Genomic DNA, 22,225 nt, shown 5'->3' with positions numbered 1-22,225 from the left:
CCGTCTTAAGTCTAAAGGCTTGGCGATATAAACTGTCTAGAATGAGACATGCGAAGGTCATTTCTCTTGCATGATTAGTGCCTAACACAGCATTTCTTATGTTTGGCACTTAATGGTAATGATATTTAATGGTTTCCTGATCCAAAGTGAAGTTTTTCTCTAAATTCTATAGCAGTTATATGAACACTGTATGTATGAATGTTTGAATTGTAGTAATTCCCTTGAAGGTTTTCACTCTCTGCCAGTTTATTTTTAATGTTTGTTGATGATCTTTTCATTAAACAATCAAGCAGTGTCTGTAATTTTTTTTCTTGCCCCTCATATTTATTTATGACATATTGTCTCTGTGCATCACCTTTTTTTATCTGAAAATTAGAGACATACTAGAGTAGTTTTGAATGTTCACCTTTGTTGTTTTTGCATCTGCTGGTTGTTCCTTTATTTTGTTTTGTTTTTGAAGTTCTTATTGAGTATTTAAGAGTAAAGTTTGAAATTAAGTTGTGAGACCTATTAAAAGGTAGTATGTGTTGAGATATTGAACTATTTGATACATTGATTTATTTTGTAACTAGCCTCTAGGGATATAAAAGAAATAAAATACAGTTCCTGTTCTTCAGTAGCTTGCCATCTGACAAGAGAGTAGACATGCAAAATAATAAAGTAATCAGATATTAGAGGTAAGATGCTACAAGTCTTTACAGTGTGTGACAGGGCGCCAAGAAGTAGATTCTTGTTACCTTGTAGCCTTTCCTAGCACTTGGCTTCTAAAACAATGTTAAAAAGCAGATATAGAGGCTTGGAAGACCCCAGAGAGGTTTTAATTTTTGTTTTGTTGTCTTTTGGTTGTTTATATTACTAGAGGATGCCACAGATTTGTAGTAAATACAAGTAACTGAACTATATGGACTCACTCATTTTACCATCATTGTACAATATGTTTTTTTACATACACAGCAGGAGGATTCTTTGTTTGCATCTATGCCACCTCTTTGTCCAATTGGTAGTCACCCTAAGGTTCAAAGCCCCAAACCTGTAACTGGAGGACTTGGAGCTTTCACAAAGGTAAGTATTTATTGGGGGATTATTTCACAGATCATTTTTGTGGCATGTTGGAGCTGATTCATACTATCCCGACAACATACAGCTTTTTTAGTATGTCTTGGTTCTGAGGCTAGATGCTGCTTCTGAGACATGCTTCTGTTTATTAAGTGATTTTCTTAGCAGTCCTTGGAGTTCAGCAAGATGGGGTAATCAGAGAGCACAACTTGTGTCTGTGTTTCTCTCTGCTGCCCCTTTGCTACCCATATCTGAAACAAATGACTAGATTGAATCGACAGATTTAAAGGATCAAATCCAGATCTTTTGGTCCCTTTAAAAGCTATTATGTAAATAATAGGGGTGGTGGTGATAAGGGGTAAAAAAAAATTGAGTAGATTGCAATACTAATGGTCAATGAGAGGAAAGGGTAAGGGGTATGGAATTTATAAGTGTTTTCAGTTTTCTTTTTAGTTCTTTTTCTGGAGTGATGCAAATGTTCTGAAAATGATCACGGTAATGAATACACCATGTGATGATTAAATACATACATACATACGTTACATACAACTACATTTAAGCAATATTTTTATCCGTCTGGTGGAATCATTCTTTATAGACCAAGCTTTGTTAATTTATTAATCCCTGCAGACAGAATAGATTCAGATATTAGCTTTTCTTATGGGATGTTTGTTCAGTGTCATTATCATGTTTGTTGCAAGGTGATCATCAAACAGGAACCTGGTGAAGCCCCGCCTGTGCCTACATCAGGAGCTGCCAGCCAGCCGCCACTCCCCCAGTATGTGACTGTGAAAGGGGGTCACATGATAGCCGTGTCCCCTCAAAAACAGGTCATACCTGCTACAGAAGGAAGTGCCCATTCACCAAAGATTCAGCCCTCCAAGGTTTGTGTTGGATAGGGATGGGGAAGTTATCATGTAAATGAACATTATTTGCCTACATAATTGACAAGTGCTGAAAAGATTTACCATGAGAGGGAAGCTGATACCGGAAAAACCTTTCAAAGAAAACCTAGTTGGCAAAGCAAGTCAGTCTGTGTTAAACCCTTCTGCTCCTGCAGTAACCATTGGCAAGAGCATGACATGTATTATAGAGGGTCCAGGAGTAATCCAAGAGGAAAGGAAAACTGTGTCATCTGTTTGACAGAGAAGCTTGCCACTTGATACAAATCTAAAATGGATAACGACAGGACTAAGGTCTACTGTTTTACTTATTTATTTTTGATAGAGTGCTGTAGTTTTGTTTACATGTCTGATATCCATGCTATATGATACGTTTAATAATTCTTGGCTCTTGAGAGAGTTTATTTTCCTTACAAGTTGGGGGAGCAGTGAAGTTAATATATTGGAAAAACTGTAAAATAGCACGTTTTCCTGCGTCAATAAGAAATAATATCTATTGAGTTCTTCTATATGCTGTGCTCTTATTTATACATTATTTCTGAACTTTTAAAGCAATCTTCCAAGCTGGGCATTTTAATATCCATTTACAAGTGAGGAAACTGTGACTCTGAGAGCTTAAGCAACTCCCTCAAGAACATATAGTTAGTAAGTGACAAGATTTGAACTGGTCTGCTGGCGCCAAAGTTCTCCATTCCTAAGCTAATTAAAATTTGTGAGCCATTGGCTTCATCCTAAGTATGCTTTTAGAATATCCAGAGTTAAATTTTTGGTAGATATACTCTAAAGCTACTTAAGAATATTATGCAAGATATTATTTTTCAACTTGAGAGCCAGCCTGTCTAGGAAGAGTGAGTTGTTAGAGTGGTGTGCTATAAAATAGGGGGAAAAAGTATTTAAGGTATTTTGGTTGGTGTGGATGCTAGATAAGGCTCAGGATAAAAATTTATAGGGTTAAAAGTGTTTTCTAAAATCTGTAAGAGTCCATTTGCCAATGTCCCAACCTAGTCCCCCTTCCCAAGCTTACTCAATCAGAATCTGATGAGGCCCTGGGAATCTGGATTTTTAGCAAGCTTCCCTCCTGATTTATATGATTAGGGAAGTTGGGAACCATGAAGCTACAGCATCTGTGTTTGGGCTTCTGTAGCCAGGATCACTAAGACAGGCAACGCTGGCTGCCTCTTAATGTTCTCCCAGTTGCTTTGGCCTTAAGGATAGCAACTTTTTGTCAACAGCCTTCATTGAATCAATTATTGTTACTTGGGCTTCCTACCCAGCGGATTTTATGTGTTCCTCAGAGTCCATTTTGTTTCATTCTAGAGATACATGGTATTACTGATTTAGGTTTTGAATCTGAAACCTGGTATGGCTGTTTGTGCTCAGAAGCTCTGTGATAAGTTAGTCTCCACTTTCTGCTTCTTTGTATTTTGCCACTCACCTAGTGATACTGTAAAACTGTGCTAGCTTTCCTGTGTTGCCATGTACCCTAATGGTAGGGACTAAGAAGCACGTGGGTGGGGGTGGTTTGTTCTAGAATACCCTGAGATGAAGAGCCACAGAAGAGAGTGAAAGAACTGCAGAGAAGCAGTGAAGTAGGAGAGCACACCATCGCTGTTTATCCAGGAAATTCTGTACATGCTTTGGACTCTGAGATATGCAGCTGTCTGGAAGTACAGACTGTCTCTGCTTTTTGCTGAAGTGAATTCCTGGAAACTATGCCAGAAAACAGGAGGACAAATTAAATGGTACTGTTTTCCCTCCATACAACTTTGCCACAATGTAAACACAGCTAGTCTCTTTCATGAATGTAGAGAGAAGGGTGCAGCATTTGACATGAAAAAGAACTGAGGAGAAGTGGAATTGCATTGTATAGTAAAAGAAGCACAAGCATGTTACAAATGTCAGATCTCAGCCGCTTATTACTTGTATGTCCTGGGTGGTTTATTTAATCTCTCCCAATCTTGTATTTTTCACCCAGTAGAAGAGACTAATATCTCCTAATAGTAATACAGAATGGTAGAATTAGAGTGCATGTGTCTAAAAGATCTAACACAGAACAGTTGCTCAGTAAATGGAAGCTAATCTCAGTGTGACTGAAGATGGGTCATGTGCGTTTGTGCATGAATACATGGTAATAGTTATCACAAACATTCATTAATCACTTAATTGTAAGTGGCTGTACTTTTGAGGTTCTGAAGGAGAAAATCATATACAGAATCTTCGCCTTCACGTTGGTAAGGTTAATTCTGATTTGCAATGGTATGTACAGGTACATGGAAGGCAGAAATATAAACATTGGATTGATTCACACGAATCAGAGTGAGCTATGTATAACCTATAGAACAAAGAGTATCTGTTTTAAAGCTAAAATGAAAGGAGCAATAGAAAGAAAAGTATAGACTAGGAAGTAAGGAGGAAAAGAATTGGTAGTTGAGTTCAGATTGTAGGTTGAAATGTATTGAGTTACTGGAAAAAGGAAAGCTAATTTGGGTTACATGCCCTTACCCCTTTTTTGTAGTGTCCGTAAATAGCTGTGCTTAGGTTTTCCCCAATAGAATGTCACACTTACTGATTCTCAGTTTTTTTGGAAGAAGGCTGTGGAGAGGGGAAGGTTTGACCTTGTAAGTGATCTGCACGTGACGGCTGAGCTCAGCTCACAGGGACTGCTGTTGGGGCAGATGTGCGGTAGGTACAGCGTCCTGCAGGCCCTGGGAGAGGGTGTGTGTCATTCTCTGGAAGTGTTGAAGCAGTTGGGTGTGAGGATAGAGGTTGGCACAAGAAGGGAAAAGCAGGTCAGATACAGGGGATTGGGGAAAGCAGTGGAAATCGGTCCAGTTTGTATGCGTTGTCCTTTACAGGTCTTTGCTTTTTTTTTTTTTTTCCTCACTAGTTTAGAACTTTGAAAATAGATTATGTATAACATAGCTTATGCAATGGATAATAAAGTTACATTTGGGAGATGTGAAGTCTCTTGTTTTAGTTAGGATGTCTGCAATTAGCATAACAGAGAAATCAAAAAACCAGAGACTTGTTAGGATTGTTTCTCTCACACCTAAAGGACCAGATAGGTAGGCAGGATTGTGTGGGGCTCCACAGCCATGGAGAATGTCTACTCCTATCACATTGTTTTGCCATTCTCAACACGTGGTTTTCAGCTTGTGGGCCAAGTTCACATTTCCAGCCAGCAGGAAGGAAAAAAGGGGACAGGACCCGAAAGTTGTGCTTATTACTTTCCATATCCTTAGCCAGAAATTATTCAGCTGGTCACATCTAGCTACAAAGGGACTCAGAAGTGTGGTTGATATTCTGTGTGGCCATATCCCCTGCTAGAAACCGTGGTTCTGTTACTGTGAGAAGGAAGGAAAGAATGGATGTGGTGGTTCAGCTAAAAGTTTCTGCCCCACACTCAAAATTTTTTCTATATTAAGGCACTTTTTTTTTTTTTATTTTTTATTTTTTATTTTTTTATTAACGGAAAGAAAGAAAAAAAAAAATTAACACAACATTTAGAAATCATACCATTCTACATATGCACTCAGTAATTCTTAACATCATCACATAGATGCATGATCATTGTTTCTTAGTACATTTGCATCGGTTTAGAGGAACTAGCAACACAACAGAAAAAGATATAAAATGTTAATATAAAGAAAAGAAATAAAAGTAGTAATAATAGTAAAAAACAACAACAACAAACAAACCAACAAGCAAACAAAAACAAAAAAAACCCTATAGCTCAGATGCAGCTTCATTCAGTATTTTAACATGATTACTTTACAATTAGGTATTATTGTGCTGTCCATTTTTGAGTTTTTGTATCTAGTCCTGTTGCACAGTCTGTATCCCTTCAGCTTCAATTATCCATTGTCTTACCCTGTTTCTAACTCCTGCTGAACTCTGTTACCAATGACATATTTCAAGTTTATTCTCGAATGTCCGTTCACATCAGTGGAACCATACAGTATTTGTCCTTTAGTTTTTGGCTGGATTCACTCAGCATAATATTCTCTAGGTCCATCCATGTTATTACATGGTTCATAAGTTTATCTTGTCTTAAAGCTGCATAATATTCCATCGTATGTATATACCACAGTTTGTTTAGCCACTCTTCTGTTGATGGAGATTTTGGCTGTTTCCATCTCTTTGCAATTGTAAATAACGCTGCTATAAACATTGGTGTGCAAATGTCCGTTTGTGTCTTTGCCCTTAAGTCCTTTGAGTAGATACCTAGCAATGGTATTGCTGGGTCGTATGGCAATTCTATATTCAGCTTTTTGAGGAACCGCCAAACTGCCTTCCACAGTGGTTGCACCCTTTGACATTCCCACCAACAGTGGATAAGTGTGCCTCTTTCTCCGCATCCTCTCCAGCACTTGTCATTTTCTGTTTTGTTGATAATGGCCATTCTGGTGGGTGTGAGATGATATCTCATTGTGGTTTTGATTTGCATTTCTCTAATGGCCAGGGACATTGAGCATCTCTTCATGTGCCTCTTGGCCATCCGTATTTCTTCTTCTGGTAGGTGTCTGTTTAAGTCTTTTCCCCATTTTGTAATTGGGTTGGCTGTCTTTTTGTTGTTGAGTTGAACAATCTCTTTATAAATTCTGGATACTAGACCTTTATCTGATATGTCGTTTCCAAATATTGTCTCCCATTGTGTAGGCTGTCTTTCTACTTTCTTGATGAAGTTCTTTGATGCACAAAAGTGTTTAATTTTGAGGAGCTCCCATTTATTTATTTCCTTCTTCAGTGTTCTTGCTTTAGGTTTAAGGTCCATAAAACCACCTCCAGTTGTAAGATCCATAAGATATCTCCCAACATTTTCCTCTAACTGTTTTATGGTCTTAGACCTAATGTTTAGATCTTTGATCCATTTTGAGTTAACTTTTGTATAGGGTGTGAGAGATGGGTCTTCTTTCATTCTTTTGCATATGGATATCCAGTTCTCTAGGCACCATTTATTGAAGAGACTGCTCTGTCCCAGGTGAGTTGGCTTGACTGCCTTATCAAAGATCAAATGTCCATAGATGAGAGGGTCTATATCTGAGCACTCTATTCGATTCCATTGGTCGATATATCTATCTTTATGCCAATACCATGCTGTTTTGACCACTGTGGCTTCATAATATGCCTTAAAGTCAGGCAGCGCGAGACCTCCAGCTTCGTTTTTTTTCGTCAAGATGTTTTTAGCAATTCGGGGCACCCTGCCCTTCCAGATAAATTTGCTTATTGGTTTTTCTATTTCTGAAAAATCAGTTGTTGGGATTTTGATTGGTATTGCATTGAATCTGTAAATCAATTTAGGTAGGATTGACATCTTGACTATATTTAGTCTTCCAATCCATGAACACGGTATGCCCTTCCATCTATTTAGGTCTTCTGTGATTTCTTTTAACAGTTTTTTGTAGTTTTCTTTATATAGGTTTTTTGTCTCTTTGGTTAAATTTATTCCTAGGTATTTTATTCTTTTAGTTGCGATTGTAAATGGGATTCGTTTCTTGATTTCCGCCTCAGCTTGTTCATTACTAGTGTATAGAAAAGCTACAGATTTTTGAATGTTGATCTTGTAACCTGCTACTTTGCTGTACTCATTTATTAGCTCTAGTAATTTTGTTGTGGATTTTTCTGGGTTTTCTACATATAGTATCATATCGTCTGCGAACAATGATAGTTTTACTTCTTCCTTTCCTATTTTGATGCCTTGTATTTCTTTTTCTTGCCTAATTGCTCTGGCTAGAACTTCCAACACAATGTTGAATAATAGTGGTGATAGTGGACATCCTTGTCTTGTTCCTGATCTTAGGGGGAAAGTTTTCAATTTTTCCCCATTGAGGATGATATTAGCTGTGGGTTTTTCATATATTCCCTCTATCATTTTAAGGAAGTTCCCTTGTATTCCTATCTTTTGAAGTGTTTTCAGCAGGAAAGGATGTTGAATCTTGTCAAATGCCTTCTCTGCATCAATTGAGATGATCATGTGATTTTTCTGCTTTGATTTGTTGATATGGTGTATTACATTAATTGATTTTCTTATGTTGAACCATCCTTGCATACCTGGGATGAATCCTACTTGGTCATGATGTATAATTCTTTTAATGTGTTGTTGGATACGATTTGCTAGAATTTTATAGAGAATTTTTGCATCTGTATTCATTAGAGAGATTGGTCTGTAGTTTTCTTTTTTTGTAATATCTTTGCCTGGTTTTGGTATGAGGGTGATGTTGGCTTCATAGAATGAATTAGGTAGTTTTCCCTCCACTTCTATTATGTTGAACAGTTTGAGGAGAGTAGGTACTAATTCTTTCTGGAATGTTTGATAGAATTCACATGTGAAGCCGTCTGGTCCTGGACTTTTCTTTTTAGGGAGCTTTTGAATAACTAATTCAATCTCTTTACTTGTGATTGGTTTGTTGAGGTCGTCTATTTCTTCTTGAGTCAAAGTTGGTTGTTCATATCTTTCCAGGAACCTGTCCATTTCATCTAAATTGTTGTATTTATTAGCATAAAGTTGTTCATAGTATCCTGTTATTACCTCCTTTATTTCTGTGAGGTCAGTAGTTATGTCTCCTCTTTCATTTCTAATCTTATTTATTTGCATCCTCTCTCTTCTTCTTTTTGTCAATCTTGCTAATGGCCCATCAATCTTGTTGATTTTCTCATAGAACCAACTTCTGGTCTTATTGATTTTCTCTATTGTTTTCATGTTTTCAATTTCATTTATTTCTGCTCTAATCTTTGTTATTTCTTTCCTTTTGCTTGCTTTGGGATTAGTTTGCTGTTCTTCCTCCAGTTCTTCCAAGTGGACAGTTAATTCCTGCATTTTTGCCTTTTCTTCTTTTCTGATAAAGGCATTTAGGGCAATAAATTTCCCTCTTAGCACTGCCTTTGCTGCGTCCCATAAGTTTTGATATGTTGTGTCTTCATTTTCATTTGCCTCTAGGTATTTACTAATTTCTCTTGCAATTTCTTCTTTGACCCACTTGTTGTTTAAGAGTGTGTTGTTGAGCCTCCATGTATTTGTGAATTTTCTGGCACTCCGCCTATTATTGATTTCCAACTTCATTCCTTTATGATCCGAGAAAGTGTTGTGTATGATTTCAATATTTTTAAATTTGTTAAGACTTGCTTTGTGACCCAGCATATGGTCTATCTTTGAGAATGATCCATGAGCACTTGAAAAAAAGGTGTATCCTGCTGTTGTGGGATGTAATGTCCTATAAATGTCTGTTAAGTCAAGCTCATTTATAGTAATATTCAGGTTCTCTATTTCTTTATTGATCCTCTGTGTAGATGTTCTGTCCATTGATGAGAGTGGTGAATTGAAGTCTCCAACTATTATGGTATGTGTGTCTATTTCCCTTTTCAGTGTTTGCAGTGTATTCCTCACGTATTTTGGGGCATTCTGGTTCGGTGCGTAAATATTTATGATTGTTATGTCTTCTTGCTTAATTGTTCCTTTTAATAGTATATAGTGTCCTTCTTTGTCTCTTTTAACTGTTTTACATTTGAAGTCTAACTTGTTGGATATTAGTATAGCCACTCCTGCTCTTTTCTGGTTGTTATTTGCATGAAATATCTTTTCCCAACCTTTCACTTTCAACCTATATTTATCTTTGGGTCTAAGATGTGTTTCTTGTAGACAGCATATAGAAGGATCCTGTTTTTTAATCCATTCTGCCAGTCTATGTCTTTTAATTGGGGAATTCAGTCCATTGACATTTAGAGTTATTACTGTTTGGATAATATTTTCCTCTACCATTTTGCCTTTTGTATTATATATATCATATCTGACTTTCCTTCTTTCTACACTTTTCTCCATGTCTCTCTCTTCTGTCTTTTCGGTTCTGACTCTAGTGCTTCCTTTAGTATTTCTTGCAGAGCTGGTCTCTTGGTCACAAATTCTCTTAGTGACTTTTTGTCTGAGAATGTTTTAATTTCCCCCTCATTTTTGAAGGACAATTTTGCTGGATATAGGAGTCTTGGCTGGCAGTTTTTCTCTTTTAGTAATTTAAATATATCATCCCACTGTCTTCTAGCTTCCATGGTTTCTGCTGAGAAATCTACACATAGTCTTATTGGGTTTCCCTTGTATGTGACGGATTATTTTTCTCTCGCTGCTTTCAAGATCCTCTCTTTCTCTTTGACCTCTGATATTCTAACTAGTAAGTGTCTTGGGGAACGCCTATTTGTGTCTAATCTCTTTGGGGTGCGCTGCACTTCTTGGATCTGTAATTTTAGGTCTTTCATAAGAGTTGGGAAATTTTCAGTGATAATTTCTTCCATTAGTTTTTCTCCTCCTTTTCCCTTCTCTTCTCCTTCTGGGATACCCACTACACGTATATTTGTATGGTTCACATTGTCCTTGAGTTCCCTGATACCTTGTTCAAATTTTTCCATTCTTTTCCGGATAGTTTCTGTTTCTTTTTGGAATTCAGATGTTTCATCCTCCAAATCACTAATTCTATCTTCTGTTTCTTTAAATCTGTCGTTGTAGGTATCCATTGTTTTTTCCATCTTTTCTACTTTATCTTTCACTTCCATAAGTTCTGTGATTTGTTTTTTCAGTTTTTCTATTTCTTCTTTATGTTCAGCCCATGTCTTCTTCATGTCCTCCCTCAATTTATCGATTTCGTTTTTGAAGAGGTTTTCCATTTCTGTTCGTATATTCAGCATTAGTTGTTTCAGCTCCTGTATCTCATTTGAACTATTGGTTTCTTCGTTTGACTGGGCCATATGTTCAATTTTCTGAGCGTGATCCGTTATCTTCTGCTGGCGTCTGGGCATTTAGTCAGATTTCCCCGGGTGTTCGACCCCACAGGTTGAAAGATTTTTCTGTGCAATCTCTGGGTTCTGTTTTTCTTATCCTGCCCAGTAGGTGGCGCTCGTGGCACACGTTTGTCTACGGGTTCCACCAGTTAAAGTTGCTGTGGGTCCTTTAACTCTGGAAAATTCTCGCCGTAGGGGAGGTTCGGCAGCCGAAGCGTCTTGGAAGAATGCCAGCCGGCCTGGGGTTCCGAATGCGGGGAGGGTCGCCGGCCGCCGCAGCATGGGAGAGCGTCCGGCCGAATTAGCTAGTCGGCCCGGGGCACCAAGCGTGGCGGGAGGGCGCCAGCTGTCGCAGCCCGGGAGAGTGCACTATTCCCAGCCGACGGGGGAGTCACGTGTTTGGAAGGGATCCCCCAGTCACTGTTCTCCGCAGTCTGGGGATTTCCGACCCAACTATCTCAGTTGTTCCGGGGGGCCTCGTGTGGTGGGGGCACCAGCCGCCGCGGCCTAAGGGGACCGCCTGTCCAATTCTACCAGCTGGCCTGGGAAGGTGGAAGGGAGGGACTCCGGTCGCTTGCCGTCCCACCCAGGAAAGCCTGTGCCCCTTGGTGATCTCACCGGAGCTGGTTCTCCCAGATAGTCAGCCGTTCCAGGATGGGGTACGCCGTCCCTTTGATCTCCCTCGTGGCTCCAGGAGCTGCTCTGTATTATCTCCACTCCCCCAGTAGCTGTTCTGGAGGAGGAAAGGTGAGGGCGGCAAGGCTGTAGAGGCTGGTGGTGTAGGAGCCGGTGAAGGCGGGGGAAGAGGGCACCGTGGTGGTTGGAGAGCGGCCGGAGCAGGAGGGGGAGGAGGGGGGAGAAGGAGGGCGGGCGGGTCGGCTGCTGCGGGGTGTGGGCGCCGCGCGGCGGGCCGGCGGAGAAAGAGAGGGGAGAAGGAGGGCGGGCGGGTCGGCTGCTGTGGGGCGTGGGCGCCGCGCGGCGGGCCGGCGGAGAAAGAGAGGGGAGAAGGAGGGCGGGCGAGTCCCCAGGAAACATTTTTAAAAATAAATGCGCAGAGAAGTTATTGATTAGTAAGAAGGATTTGTATACTGCTGTATCTCTAGAGGAATGCCCTTGCCCAACTCTGTTACCACAAAAACACTCCATGTTGCCCACACTATAAAGTTCATGCTTTTCCTTTAATTCAAGACCTTAAATAATTTGGCTTCACCTAACAATTCTGCAAGCCAATAACCCTAAAAAATATATGCAAACATGCCCTTGGAGGGATGGTAAAAAGTGTTGGTTTCCTTTGAGAAAATTATATTATCATCCAAATTGGGCTTGTTTTCCCTCTGCACACAGAAGTCAGTGTTGTGACACCAGGATTTCAAGTAGATAAAGACCTATGAGGTCAACCAGCAAGGAGACCTGAGAGAAGCCTCAGCTCAGTATCTGCTAGCTGAAGAAATTTGAGGCTTTTATGCAATTTTGGGGAGGTGGGTTTAGTGGAAGTGAGTGCCTTAGGATAAGGTGCAGTGATATGGGTTAAGGGGCAGACTAGAGCTTGAGCAGTTCTAAATGATACTACTTCATGTCTCACATGTTTAAAAATGGTGGCTTAATCTGGTCAGTGAGAATGATTTTTTTTTACCCTGATTATAATTAGGCAAAGGTAACTTTAGGTTAAGGTTTGGTGCTTCTGTACAAGTCTAACAGACCAGTTCTGGCTGAAACTGGCTTTATTTAGGAGAAGAGAAACAAGAACTAGGTGGGATGACTAAGGTTTCTTCATTAATAAATGAGGGATTGTTAGCAGGATCATAAAACTACTAAACTGCAAAAGACAAGATTGGGGTAAGCACAGGTCATAAGATTATTATGAGGCTATTCCAGGAGGCAGGGGCTGGGTTGGGATGGGGGCTGTGGTCCACAATGTAAAAAACTGATGGAGTCAGGAAACCATTTCATGTTATCACAATTCTCTTTCAGCCAAATAACTTTTGAAGATGAACACGTCACATCACCACTATGTTGGCTGCCTAACAACAGAGGTTCTTTGAGAGCCCTAGTTGGGTATCACAGTTTCCAGGTCCAAGGTTGAGCCTCACACCTGAGAGCCTTAGTTTTACATGTCCAGAGTAAATCAGTTCTATAGTGCAATTTAAAATTTTATAATGGGACATCAGTTTGGTAGGGTAAACTGGACCTGGTCATTTGCCAATGGCTTTCTCTTCTTAAGTAGGACCACTCAGAGGATAGTAGGGTCAAAGATTTTTGGTGATTAAACTGTTAAAATAAATTTAGATTATCATAAAGGGACATTTTAACCAAAACAGAATAATCTTTATTCTAAGTTAACATGTTTTCTTTCATTGGTTCTTTCATTCTCCCTTCTTTCTGCTTTTCCCTCTTTCCTGCCTTCCTTTTTTGTTATGGAAATTCTTGAACATGCAACAAAATAGAATAGTATAATGAATCTCATGTGCTTATTTCCAAGTTTCAGCAATAATCAGCATTTTGCTAGTTTTATTTCTCCTCCTGGAATATTTTTAAAGCAAATCACAGATGTTGTAGAATTACAGTCATGGTTAATTTCTGTGTGGTTTAAAATCAAGGCCTTCTTCCCTGGCCAAGTGCTGAAAACAGAGACAAATATTCACCCCCTAATCTGCATGTAACCCCATACCTTACTAGTCTTCAGTTAAAAATAGCGTTTCCTGGTTAGCAGCAACAGATAGCGTTTACTGTGTATGCCATTCTTGGCTAAGATTCTATAAATGTTTTCTCATTTATTCTGCACAGTTATATGAGGTGACTGTTTTTACCATAGACCCTCAATTATGGATTAGCAAATGTTAATATTTACTTCACATCCTTTTTTCTCCAGTTAAAATATAACTGATAATGTTGAAGTTTGCTTTTTTCTTCCCAGAGGCATTACTATTATAAGTATGCTGTGTCTGTCTAGAGTCCATGCTTTTATCACATAAATATGTTACCATAAATGGCGTGTCATGTTGTTGGTATGTTTTGAAGATTTACGTGAAAGATTTTTAAACTCATACTTATCTGCAGTTACCTTTTTTACTCAATATTTATTATACCTTCAAAGTGTATGCTGATATGTATTGTTCTAATTCATTCATTTTAACTAATGTGTAATAATCCACTATACCACAAAGTTACAAGTTATGCCACCATGGACATTCTTGTAGATGTTTTCTTGAACATATGTCTCAGATTTTTCTCTTAGATATATTCCTAAAAGTAGAATTGCCACAATATAATGTATGTGAATTTTCAATTGTATTAGATATGCCAGTGATTCTCTGGAGTGACTGTACAATCTAACTTCGTGCAAGGGAGAACAGAAGTTTCCATTTCCCCATATCCTCTAGCCAATTCATCCAACTTCCTACTAGAAAGAACAGAAGTTCCTGTTTCCCCATCTCCTCTAACCAGTTCTTTTAACTTCCTGCTAAAAGAACAGAAGTTCCCATTTCCCCATATCCTCTAGTCAATTCTTGGTGTTATTAGACATATGAAATTATTTTTGCCATTCTTTTTTTTTTAATTTTGTACCAAATAAACATTTTTTGCTTTAGTCTCACACATAAGTTGAAAATTTTAAAATATTAATTACCATCTATTTTCAGCACCCTGCAGTCATGACACTCATTTGTTCTTCCTCACGCAAAAATATTTTTTGAATTTATACATTTAGTCACTATCATTATACACTCTAGGCATTCCTAGATTATACCATCTCAGTCTTTATTGTCTAACTTTCTTTCTGATTTCATTTGTGCCCCCAGCCCTCCTCCCTCTATCATTCTCACATTCAGCTTCATTCAGTGTTTTAACATAATTGTATTACAGTTAGGTAGTATTGTGCTATCCGTTTCTGAGTTTTTACATTCAGTCCTGTTGCATATTTTTGCCATTCTGATGGGTGAAAAATACTTTCTGCTTTTTCTCTTTCTGCCTTCAGAAAGCAGGTACTTTGCGTTTCTTATGACCTTATAAAAGTATTTTCATCTAATTTCTGGTGAAAAGTTCTTTTTAATGCATTGAAGAGCTGGGGAGTGAGAAACACTGCCCAAATTTTCCATTAATTAAATGATTTCTTCTAATTTAACATCCTGCTGTCTACTTTGGTTTAAAAGAGTTCTGTAGTATTTCCTTTCAGAACCAGATATTTCTAAATCATTGTGTGAGTACTGGGAGATAGTGGTGGTGGTGGTTGTTAATCCGGTTAAATATTTTTCTTGTTTAAACTTTTGTTTTCTAAGCAAATGTCTACCCTCAAGGAGAGTGATGTTTAGAAAGAGATGTAGAAAAAGATAACATTTATTATTGGAAGAGGCATATATGATAATGTTATATAATAACCAGTGTGGATTGTTAAGAGTTCTAGATGTGAAAGGAAATGCTCATTTCAGATGGAGATAACAGAAGGGGTATGAGAATATTGTACTGTTTTTCATAGTGTTGTTAAATTTAAAATTTCCTAAATATTCAAGAGTATATGAAATGGTTATATAGATTATAGTTTATTTATTCTGTTGTATTATTATTGGTCATCTAAAAATGTTTCTGAAAAATAATAACATTAGAAAATATTTGTAATGTGTTAAATAAAAACAATACAAAACTATATGTACAGGGTGGGACACAGTGGCTCAGCAGGCAGAGTTCTTACCTGCCATGCCAGAGACCCGGGTTTGATTCTTGGTGCCTGCCCATGTAAAAAAAACAAAGAAATCTCCACAAAACTACAGTGTGATCCCCATTCTGTATTTCAAAGTGGACATTAAAAAGAATTGGGAGTAAATACATAGAATATGTTGAAATTATTTCTGAATGAGTAGATTTTTATTTATATTACTGTATTTTCCAGATTTTCTATTAAAAACAGTCTATATGCAAAAGAAGTTATAAAATGTAGATCTGGGTTTGAGAGAAAAGTCTCTGACCTTTTAGTATTACAATATCCAGAACTTAAAAACCGTTACTGTTGTTTCATATGTGTCTTAGGTATAATTCCTAGATGACTGGATTAGAGTCCGGGAATTATTTCTAGGCTGTTGCTTTGTTCTTTGCTACCAAGATGATTCTGTTCCAAGGGCTCTTGAAGGAACTGTGAGAAGAAACATTGCTGAACTCTCCTCTCTCTCGAGCAGGTTGTTGGTGTGTCGGTTGGGTCTGCTTTGCCTTCCGCGGTGAAACAGGCTGTGGCCATCAGTGGTGGCCAAATCCTTGTAGCCAAGGCCAGCTCTTCTGTCGCCAAAGCAGTTGGTCCAAAGCAAGTTGTGACCCAAGGCGTTGCCAAAGCAATTGTGAGCGGAGGAGGCGGAACCATCGTTGCGCAGCCTGTGCAGACCTTAGCCAAGGCCCAGGTCTCTGCCACCGGCCCCCAGAAGAGCGGATCCCAGGGCTCAGGTACTGCAAGATGGGCGCCCCCAGCGGCAGCTGTCCGCAGCGCCCTTCGCTTCTGATTGTACTTGGCATTTGATTCTGCCTAGGAAATTCTAGTAGGCTAATATTATAAGGAGTGTATGAGAAAGTTAATGTTATTTTTCTTCATGTAACATTCTACATTGGGGTCCATGAACAGAGCAGATGTTTGCTTTAAGTTTATTAAGGGTTTGTTTATTTTAGCAAGAATACTAAGAATAGGGGGCATTTCTTGGTAACTCCTTTCAGGTCTAAAGAATAATTCATACTCATCCTCATCACCTTTGGAATTATAATTCACACTTAAAGTCTTGTTGTGGCCATTTGCCAGCAGCATTTTGAGGCACCTGACTAAAGCATTCTCTACCAACAAAACATCTGTACACCGTGAATATGTTTTAGGCTTGCATGTATTGTTTCTGTGAGGGCATGAAAACAATACCTAAGCCTTAAGATGTTTACTTATTTTTGAAGGTCTTCAGTGAGGCTGAAGAATTGTTGCAGGGGGAGTTACTGGGGCATGTGAGTTGGAAGACTAGAAGATGATGGGTGTCCAAAATAAGTATTGTAGAGGTGGTACATTTGTTGGTGATAACAAAAATTGTTGTGACGTTAAAAATGAATGCTTGAGATGGATTAGAGGAAATGATCTTTGAATCAAGCAGCTGAGCAGCCAGAGAATAAAATAGTAGGTCATCTACATTGTTGTCTCTGCAAATTACAGTCTTTAGCCTACAGAGCAAGACCTTGGGTCAGGAACCAGTTGGACAAGTGAGGGGAAGTAACTGGAAGTTCAGTAAGTGAAAACCAAAAGTAGAGGGATAAGGAGCTATACCTTAGTATGAGCTTCAAAGGAGCAAGCATTTTTATTTCATAACCTAGGGGTAGTAATTGTCTGAAAACCCCTTTGGAAAATAAAAGTCACCTCTCTTGGTCTTTTGCCCTTAGATTTTGAGGTATATGCATGTAAGATAGAAAAAACAGTTGCCACTCACGGAGCTGCCAGGAAGTAGTATCTTCAGAGAATTTACCAGATTTAATTTTGACAAGAATGAATATGTTCAAAGTGCTTGAGGCGAGGGAGGAGTAAAATAATCCCAGCAGGAATTCCAGGGGGCATGGTGAAAGTTTCGGAGGTAGAAGGAAGTGGGTAGATGAGTTCAGATCAGGAAATACAGGCAGTATGGAGATGCAACTCCAGTTAAAGGTGGATGACCAGAGAGACAGTTGAGAAAACGGAAGTAAGATAGGACAGGATTAGTTGTGGTACTAATGGAGGAGGGTGGCTGTTTTAGTGCTGTCGTTCGTGCAGCTCCCTCGACTTCTGCTTCCCAAGGCTTTGCACCGTGAAATGGTCAAGAGGAGAAGGACTTCTGTAGTCAGAGTCCTTTCCTGTGGCTGACTCACATGGTTCACGGGACTTCCCAGGGAGATTTTAACTTAAAGTAACTGCAGAAATTTGGTATTTAAGTCCATTTTAAGGCTAATATTTAGAGATTTTACAGCCATGTACAAAGATATGTAACTCTAAGGGAGTATCTGAAATGAATGCTCTTTGAGGTAAAACTTTAAAATAATTAATTATAGTGTTGTATATGTGCCAGTTGTTGACTAGAATTTCTTGGCCCTTAGCAAATTAGGGAGGGTAAAAGCATTGTTTCAAATTAGTAGATTAATCTACTACTACAAATGGACTAAATGGGCTTTGAGCAAACAGGAAAAAATGTATTTCATCCATAATTAGAGTGATCTTTTTATTGATTGTCTAAACAACAGTGCTTTCAAGAATAAAACGTCACTATTAATTACATTGGGACATAGGTGTAAACAGAATTATTATGGACAAACCAGGAGAAATGATCACCTATTTATATACAGATATAAATTATTCATTGCAGGTTATTCTAGCCTATTAATTATTTTTTAATTAGCGAGATACTTAAGAATATCAGCCTTAATTTAAAGCATTATAAATCCAGAACACTTAAGCTGTAGCATTTAATAAATATTTTGTTTCTCTGTGTTTTAATTTTAGGTATAACATTGTACTCAGTTCCAGTTTATCTTACTGTTTTTCCTCTCTTTTTTTTTCCCTTTACTATTTTAGTGATGGCAACTTTGCAGCTACCAGCCACTAATTTGGCCAATTTAGCAAATTTGCCTCCAGGCACTAAACTCTACCTTACTACGAACAGCAAGAACCCTTCAGGGAAAGGAAAACTGCTGCTGATTCCTCAAGGAGCTATCCTGCGAGCTACCACCAATGCTAGTAAGTCTGTCCTTGAATAATTTGGTTCTTGGGTCTCTTGGTGTGTTCATCTCATTCACCTGAGGGACAGCTATTAACTGTTCCAGGAAGCATTTCCATAACTCTGTTCAGTGTTTTAATTCTGCATTTACCAACAGTGGATTCAAAACATACACATAATTAGAAGTGGACTTAAAGAATCATAGCATTAGGAGGTGACGCTGTTGTTTTGGGGTCCCCCTGTTCAGAGTTTGAGGTCAGAATCAGATCCCTCTGGAGAGGATGTGTCTCTTAAGGTTGGGCTGGGAGAAATCTGTCCACTGAACTGTGAGGGAAGTGCCCTTCCTTTCCCTGGGTGGAATTTGGGGACTGTCCGGTGACATCTGGGAAGATCCATTGGCTTCCAGCAACTAGAATTCTGTTTTGATTTTAAAGAGGATGGGAATAGAATTGGAATCAACCATCTCTATTTACCATTATTTGGATGTACTTCTTAACATTTGCTGGGTTTGGAGATGGGAAGAAAAATAGAGGCTCAACCTTCAGTGTATAATTCATAATAAAGTCCTAAGGGGATGAATTTTATTTTAAAATTATTTAAAATTTATTTAGTCTTCATAAACTTTTGCTTTGTCATACAGAGAAAAAACAAATTGGTGTTATAATAAAAGGAAAGGGTAAAGGAATTATTTCCCTCTGAATTAGAGATCAAATTGATAAAGCGATCAGGCACTGTTAGAAATGAGCCACCTTTTCCAAAAGGCAATGTAAAAACTAATCACAATTTTTTTATTGACTCTATAGTGGGTGAATTCCAGTTTTCCCCACTATTTCTTCCTTAAACCTAAGTCTTGATATATCAGAAAGTTAGGTATCTGAAAGAAGAACAGAAAGTATCCAGAATTTATCAAGAAAACTACCAGATTTTTGCGAGATCCTCAGAATCAAAATAAACCATTGGAAAGAAATCTGCTCTAGTAATAATCACTGGAATTAAAGTGGGAAGGATGTTGAACTCTAATGTTTATTGATTAGGTATTTATATTCCAGGTAGTTCATATACATTATCTCTCCAGAAGGGAAATAGAGGGTCTGAAGGTTTTAGAGTAGAATTTGAAAAGGAAAAAATAAAAAAATAAAAAAAGACTGGGGACTTGGACTAAATGTAAACGTGAGAAAAGTCTTAATTTTCCTTTTGCTGGGGGGATAAAGTGGAACTTTTTCAGCATTTTCCCTGGAATTGAATCAGATGTCAAAACACTTATCTGAACAAATATAAGTATTGGTTAAAACCAACACTTGGCTGAAAAAATGTCAGTCGTGTTACCCAACAACTAAACTCGTATTTTCAAACTTTAGGAAACTCTTCTCACTCTTCTCACAAATAGGTATAATACAAAAAAGAGGGCGGAAGATAGGAAAGGAGAAGGAATGGTGTTGTAGAGGAAACATCTCTTTGGGATCATCTGATTTTTCGGTTAAACCTGTGCTTGGTACTTTTTATGATGCTGCTGTTGTTCGTTGTGCTTCTAGATCTCCAGTCTGGCTCAGTTGCTGGTGGCGGTGCAGGAGGAGGAGCAGGAGGAGGAGGAGCAGGAGGAGCAGGAGGGACCCAGAGCACCGCGGGCCCCGGGGGGATGTCACCGCACCTGACTTACACATCTTACATCCTCAAGCAAACGCCGCAGGTCTGGGCATTTGTGACTAGTATCTTTTAAATCATTTAGTTATTTAGTAGCTATCTTTAATTGCAGTGGATTTACCTTTACAGCTCTGAGATCAGAGGTCAGTACTGACATTTCAGCCATATTATATATAAATCTATGTTATTTTGGATTTGTTATGTTTTGTTTTGAGAGTTGAAAGTTAAACCAGGAAATTTCCAAATAATAATAATACCAGTTACTAAGTGCTTACTATGTGCTAGATGTGTAGAGTGTTACATTTGTCATCCCATTTAATCTAGCTTTCTCAGCAGAGGTGTCAGTTAAGTAATATATTCATTTTGTGGAAAAGGAAATAGAAATTCAGAAAGGTAAGTGCAATCCAAGATCTCTCTGCTAAAGTTGGGGTAGAGTATGAATTTAAACCCAGATCTTTCTGGCTCAAAAAATCTTTTCACTGTACTAGTTGCCTACTACATCTATTAGGGAGCAAACAGTATTAATATGCAGTTGAAAATCTGCTGTTAGAAGGAAGTAGCCAAAGAGATGTTATGAAGTTATGGTATTTAGAGTTAGCTGTAATTCAAGATTAGGTACAGGTTTCCACCTTCTCCCTATCAAAGGAAGATGATGGAATTTTGGTTCCAGATGTTCTTTTTGAGAAAGATGGATAATTATCAGTTTATTTAATTAAATACATCTTTGGGTATTTGAACTGGATTGTAGAACTTCAATTTCCAACACCCTATGTACTGTGCTAGGTTTGAGAAATGAGGATAATTGTTGTTAGTGACACCTTGAGCACAGCTGTTCTTTTTAGTTATTTAGACCAAATTGCAGAATTGAAAAAGAGTATTGTCCTTCCATGTAGACATGGAACCTTGTCATTTAAAGGATGAGGACAAGTCACTTGAATTTAACACATTGTTGATTAGTTCATAATTCTTTTTTTCTAACATAGGGCACATTTTTAGTTGGCCAGCCATCACCCCAGACATCTGGAAAACAGCTGACTCCTGGGTCAGTGGTCCAAGGAACCCTAGGAGTCAGCACATCTTCTGCACAAGGACAGCAAACATTAAAGGTCATCTCTGGACAAAAAACTACTTTGTTTACACAGGTAACATATGCACACCCATTATCCACAAATGGTAATGACATTTATATATTTATATATGTAGAACTTATCTGTTTGCACAAAGAAATACAAGTGACATAAGAAAATGGACAATTAAATAGTATAGAAAATAAGAATAAAATCTTAAGGTTTAGGAAGATATAAGTATAAGGCCAGGGGGATATTTAAATATGCAAACAGTGAATCCTTACAGTTAATCTTATGCTGTTCAAAGCAGATACCGTGAAATGGGCTGGCTTAAACAATGGGGATTTATTTGCTTACAGTTTGAGCTGAGAAAATGTCCAAATCAAGGCCTGTGCTTCTTCCCAAAGATAGGCTGCCAGCAATCCTTGCCTCCTCTGCCACACGGCAAGGCGCATGGTGGCGTCTGCTGGTCTCTCCCTCCTCTTCTGGGTTTTGCTGCTTTAACCTTCTTGTTTCTGTGGCTTTCTCTCTCCATGCATTCCGTTTATATAGGCCTCCAGTAAGAGAATGAAGACACGTCCCGGGTGAGCTGGGTCACAGCTTAAGTGAGGTAGCCTCGTCAAAAGGCCCTACTTACAATGTGTCCACACCACAGGAATGGTTAGATTTAAGAACATTCTTAAAGAAAGAACATTCTTTCTGGGGCACATACAGCTTCAAACAACATCAAGTATAATCTGACAGTCAAAGTAATATGAGATACGTGATCAGTTGTGTAATTCACACTGTGAGAGAAAAACACATAATATTTCCTCAGAAAAAAAATTTCCTTCAAGGGACTTCATATAGGAAATGTGGAATGTGCATTAGGTGATTTTATTCACAATATCAGTACAGTAAGTAAATGCTGTAGTGGATTTGGTATAGGTTTTTTCAGCATTCTTTAGTATAAGCAAAAGAATGATGTTGGAATTTTAATTGAGTGAGGGGTATCATAATCGTCTGCAGGGAGATCTATAGTTGAAACTCAAAAATTCACTAAATGGGGCTCTGTCCTCATCAAGGTGAGGTGATGCTTCTGGGCTCTGTTCCCTTATACCAGGAAGAA

At 38.4% G+C, this 22,225-nt stretch overlaps 1 protein-coding gene across 4 annotated transcripts in view; it reads left to right on the top strand.

The window, feature by feature from the left end:
• Positions 1–22,225, top strand: part of YEATS2 (YEATS domain containing 2) — a 194,398-nt gene that overhangs the window by 112,755 nt on the left and 59,418 nt on the right. For all 4 annotated transcript variants that reach the window (XM_077148751.1, XM_077148749.1, XM_077148750.1 and 1 more), the window contains exons 14-19: positions 955–1,062; positions 1,758–1,940; positions 15,887–16,145; positions 18,268–18,429; positions 19,942–20,096; positions 21,034–21,192. In XM_077148751.1, coding sequence (XP_077004866.1) covers positions 955–1,062; positions 1,758–1,940; positions 15,887–16,145; positions 18,268–18,429; positions 19,942–20,096; positions 21,034–21,192 — 1,026 coding nt within the window. The remainder of the gene's footprint in view (positions 1–954; positions 1,063–1,757; positions 1,941–15,886; positions 16,146–18,267; positions 18,430–19,941; positions 20,097–21,033; positions 21,193–22,225) is intronic.

The sequence above is a fragment of the Tamandua tetradactyla genome, chromosome 2 (genome assembly GCF_023851605.1).
Source record: "Tamandua tetradactyla isolate mTamTet1 chromosome 2, mTamTet1.pri, whole genome shotgun sequence".
Lineage (NCBI taxonomy): Eukaryota > Metazoa > Chordata > Mammalia > Pilosa > Myrmecophagidae > Tamandua > Tamandua tetradactyla.
Note: the sequence above shows the minus strand (reverse complement) of the source record. Positions and strands in the feature narration are given on the sequence as shown.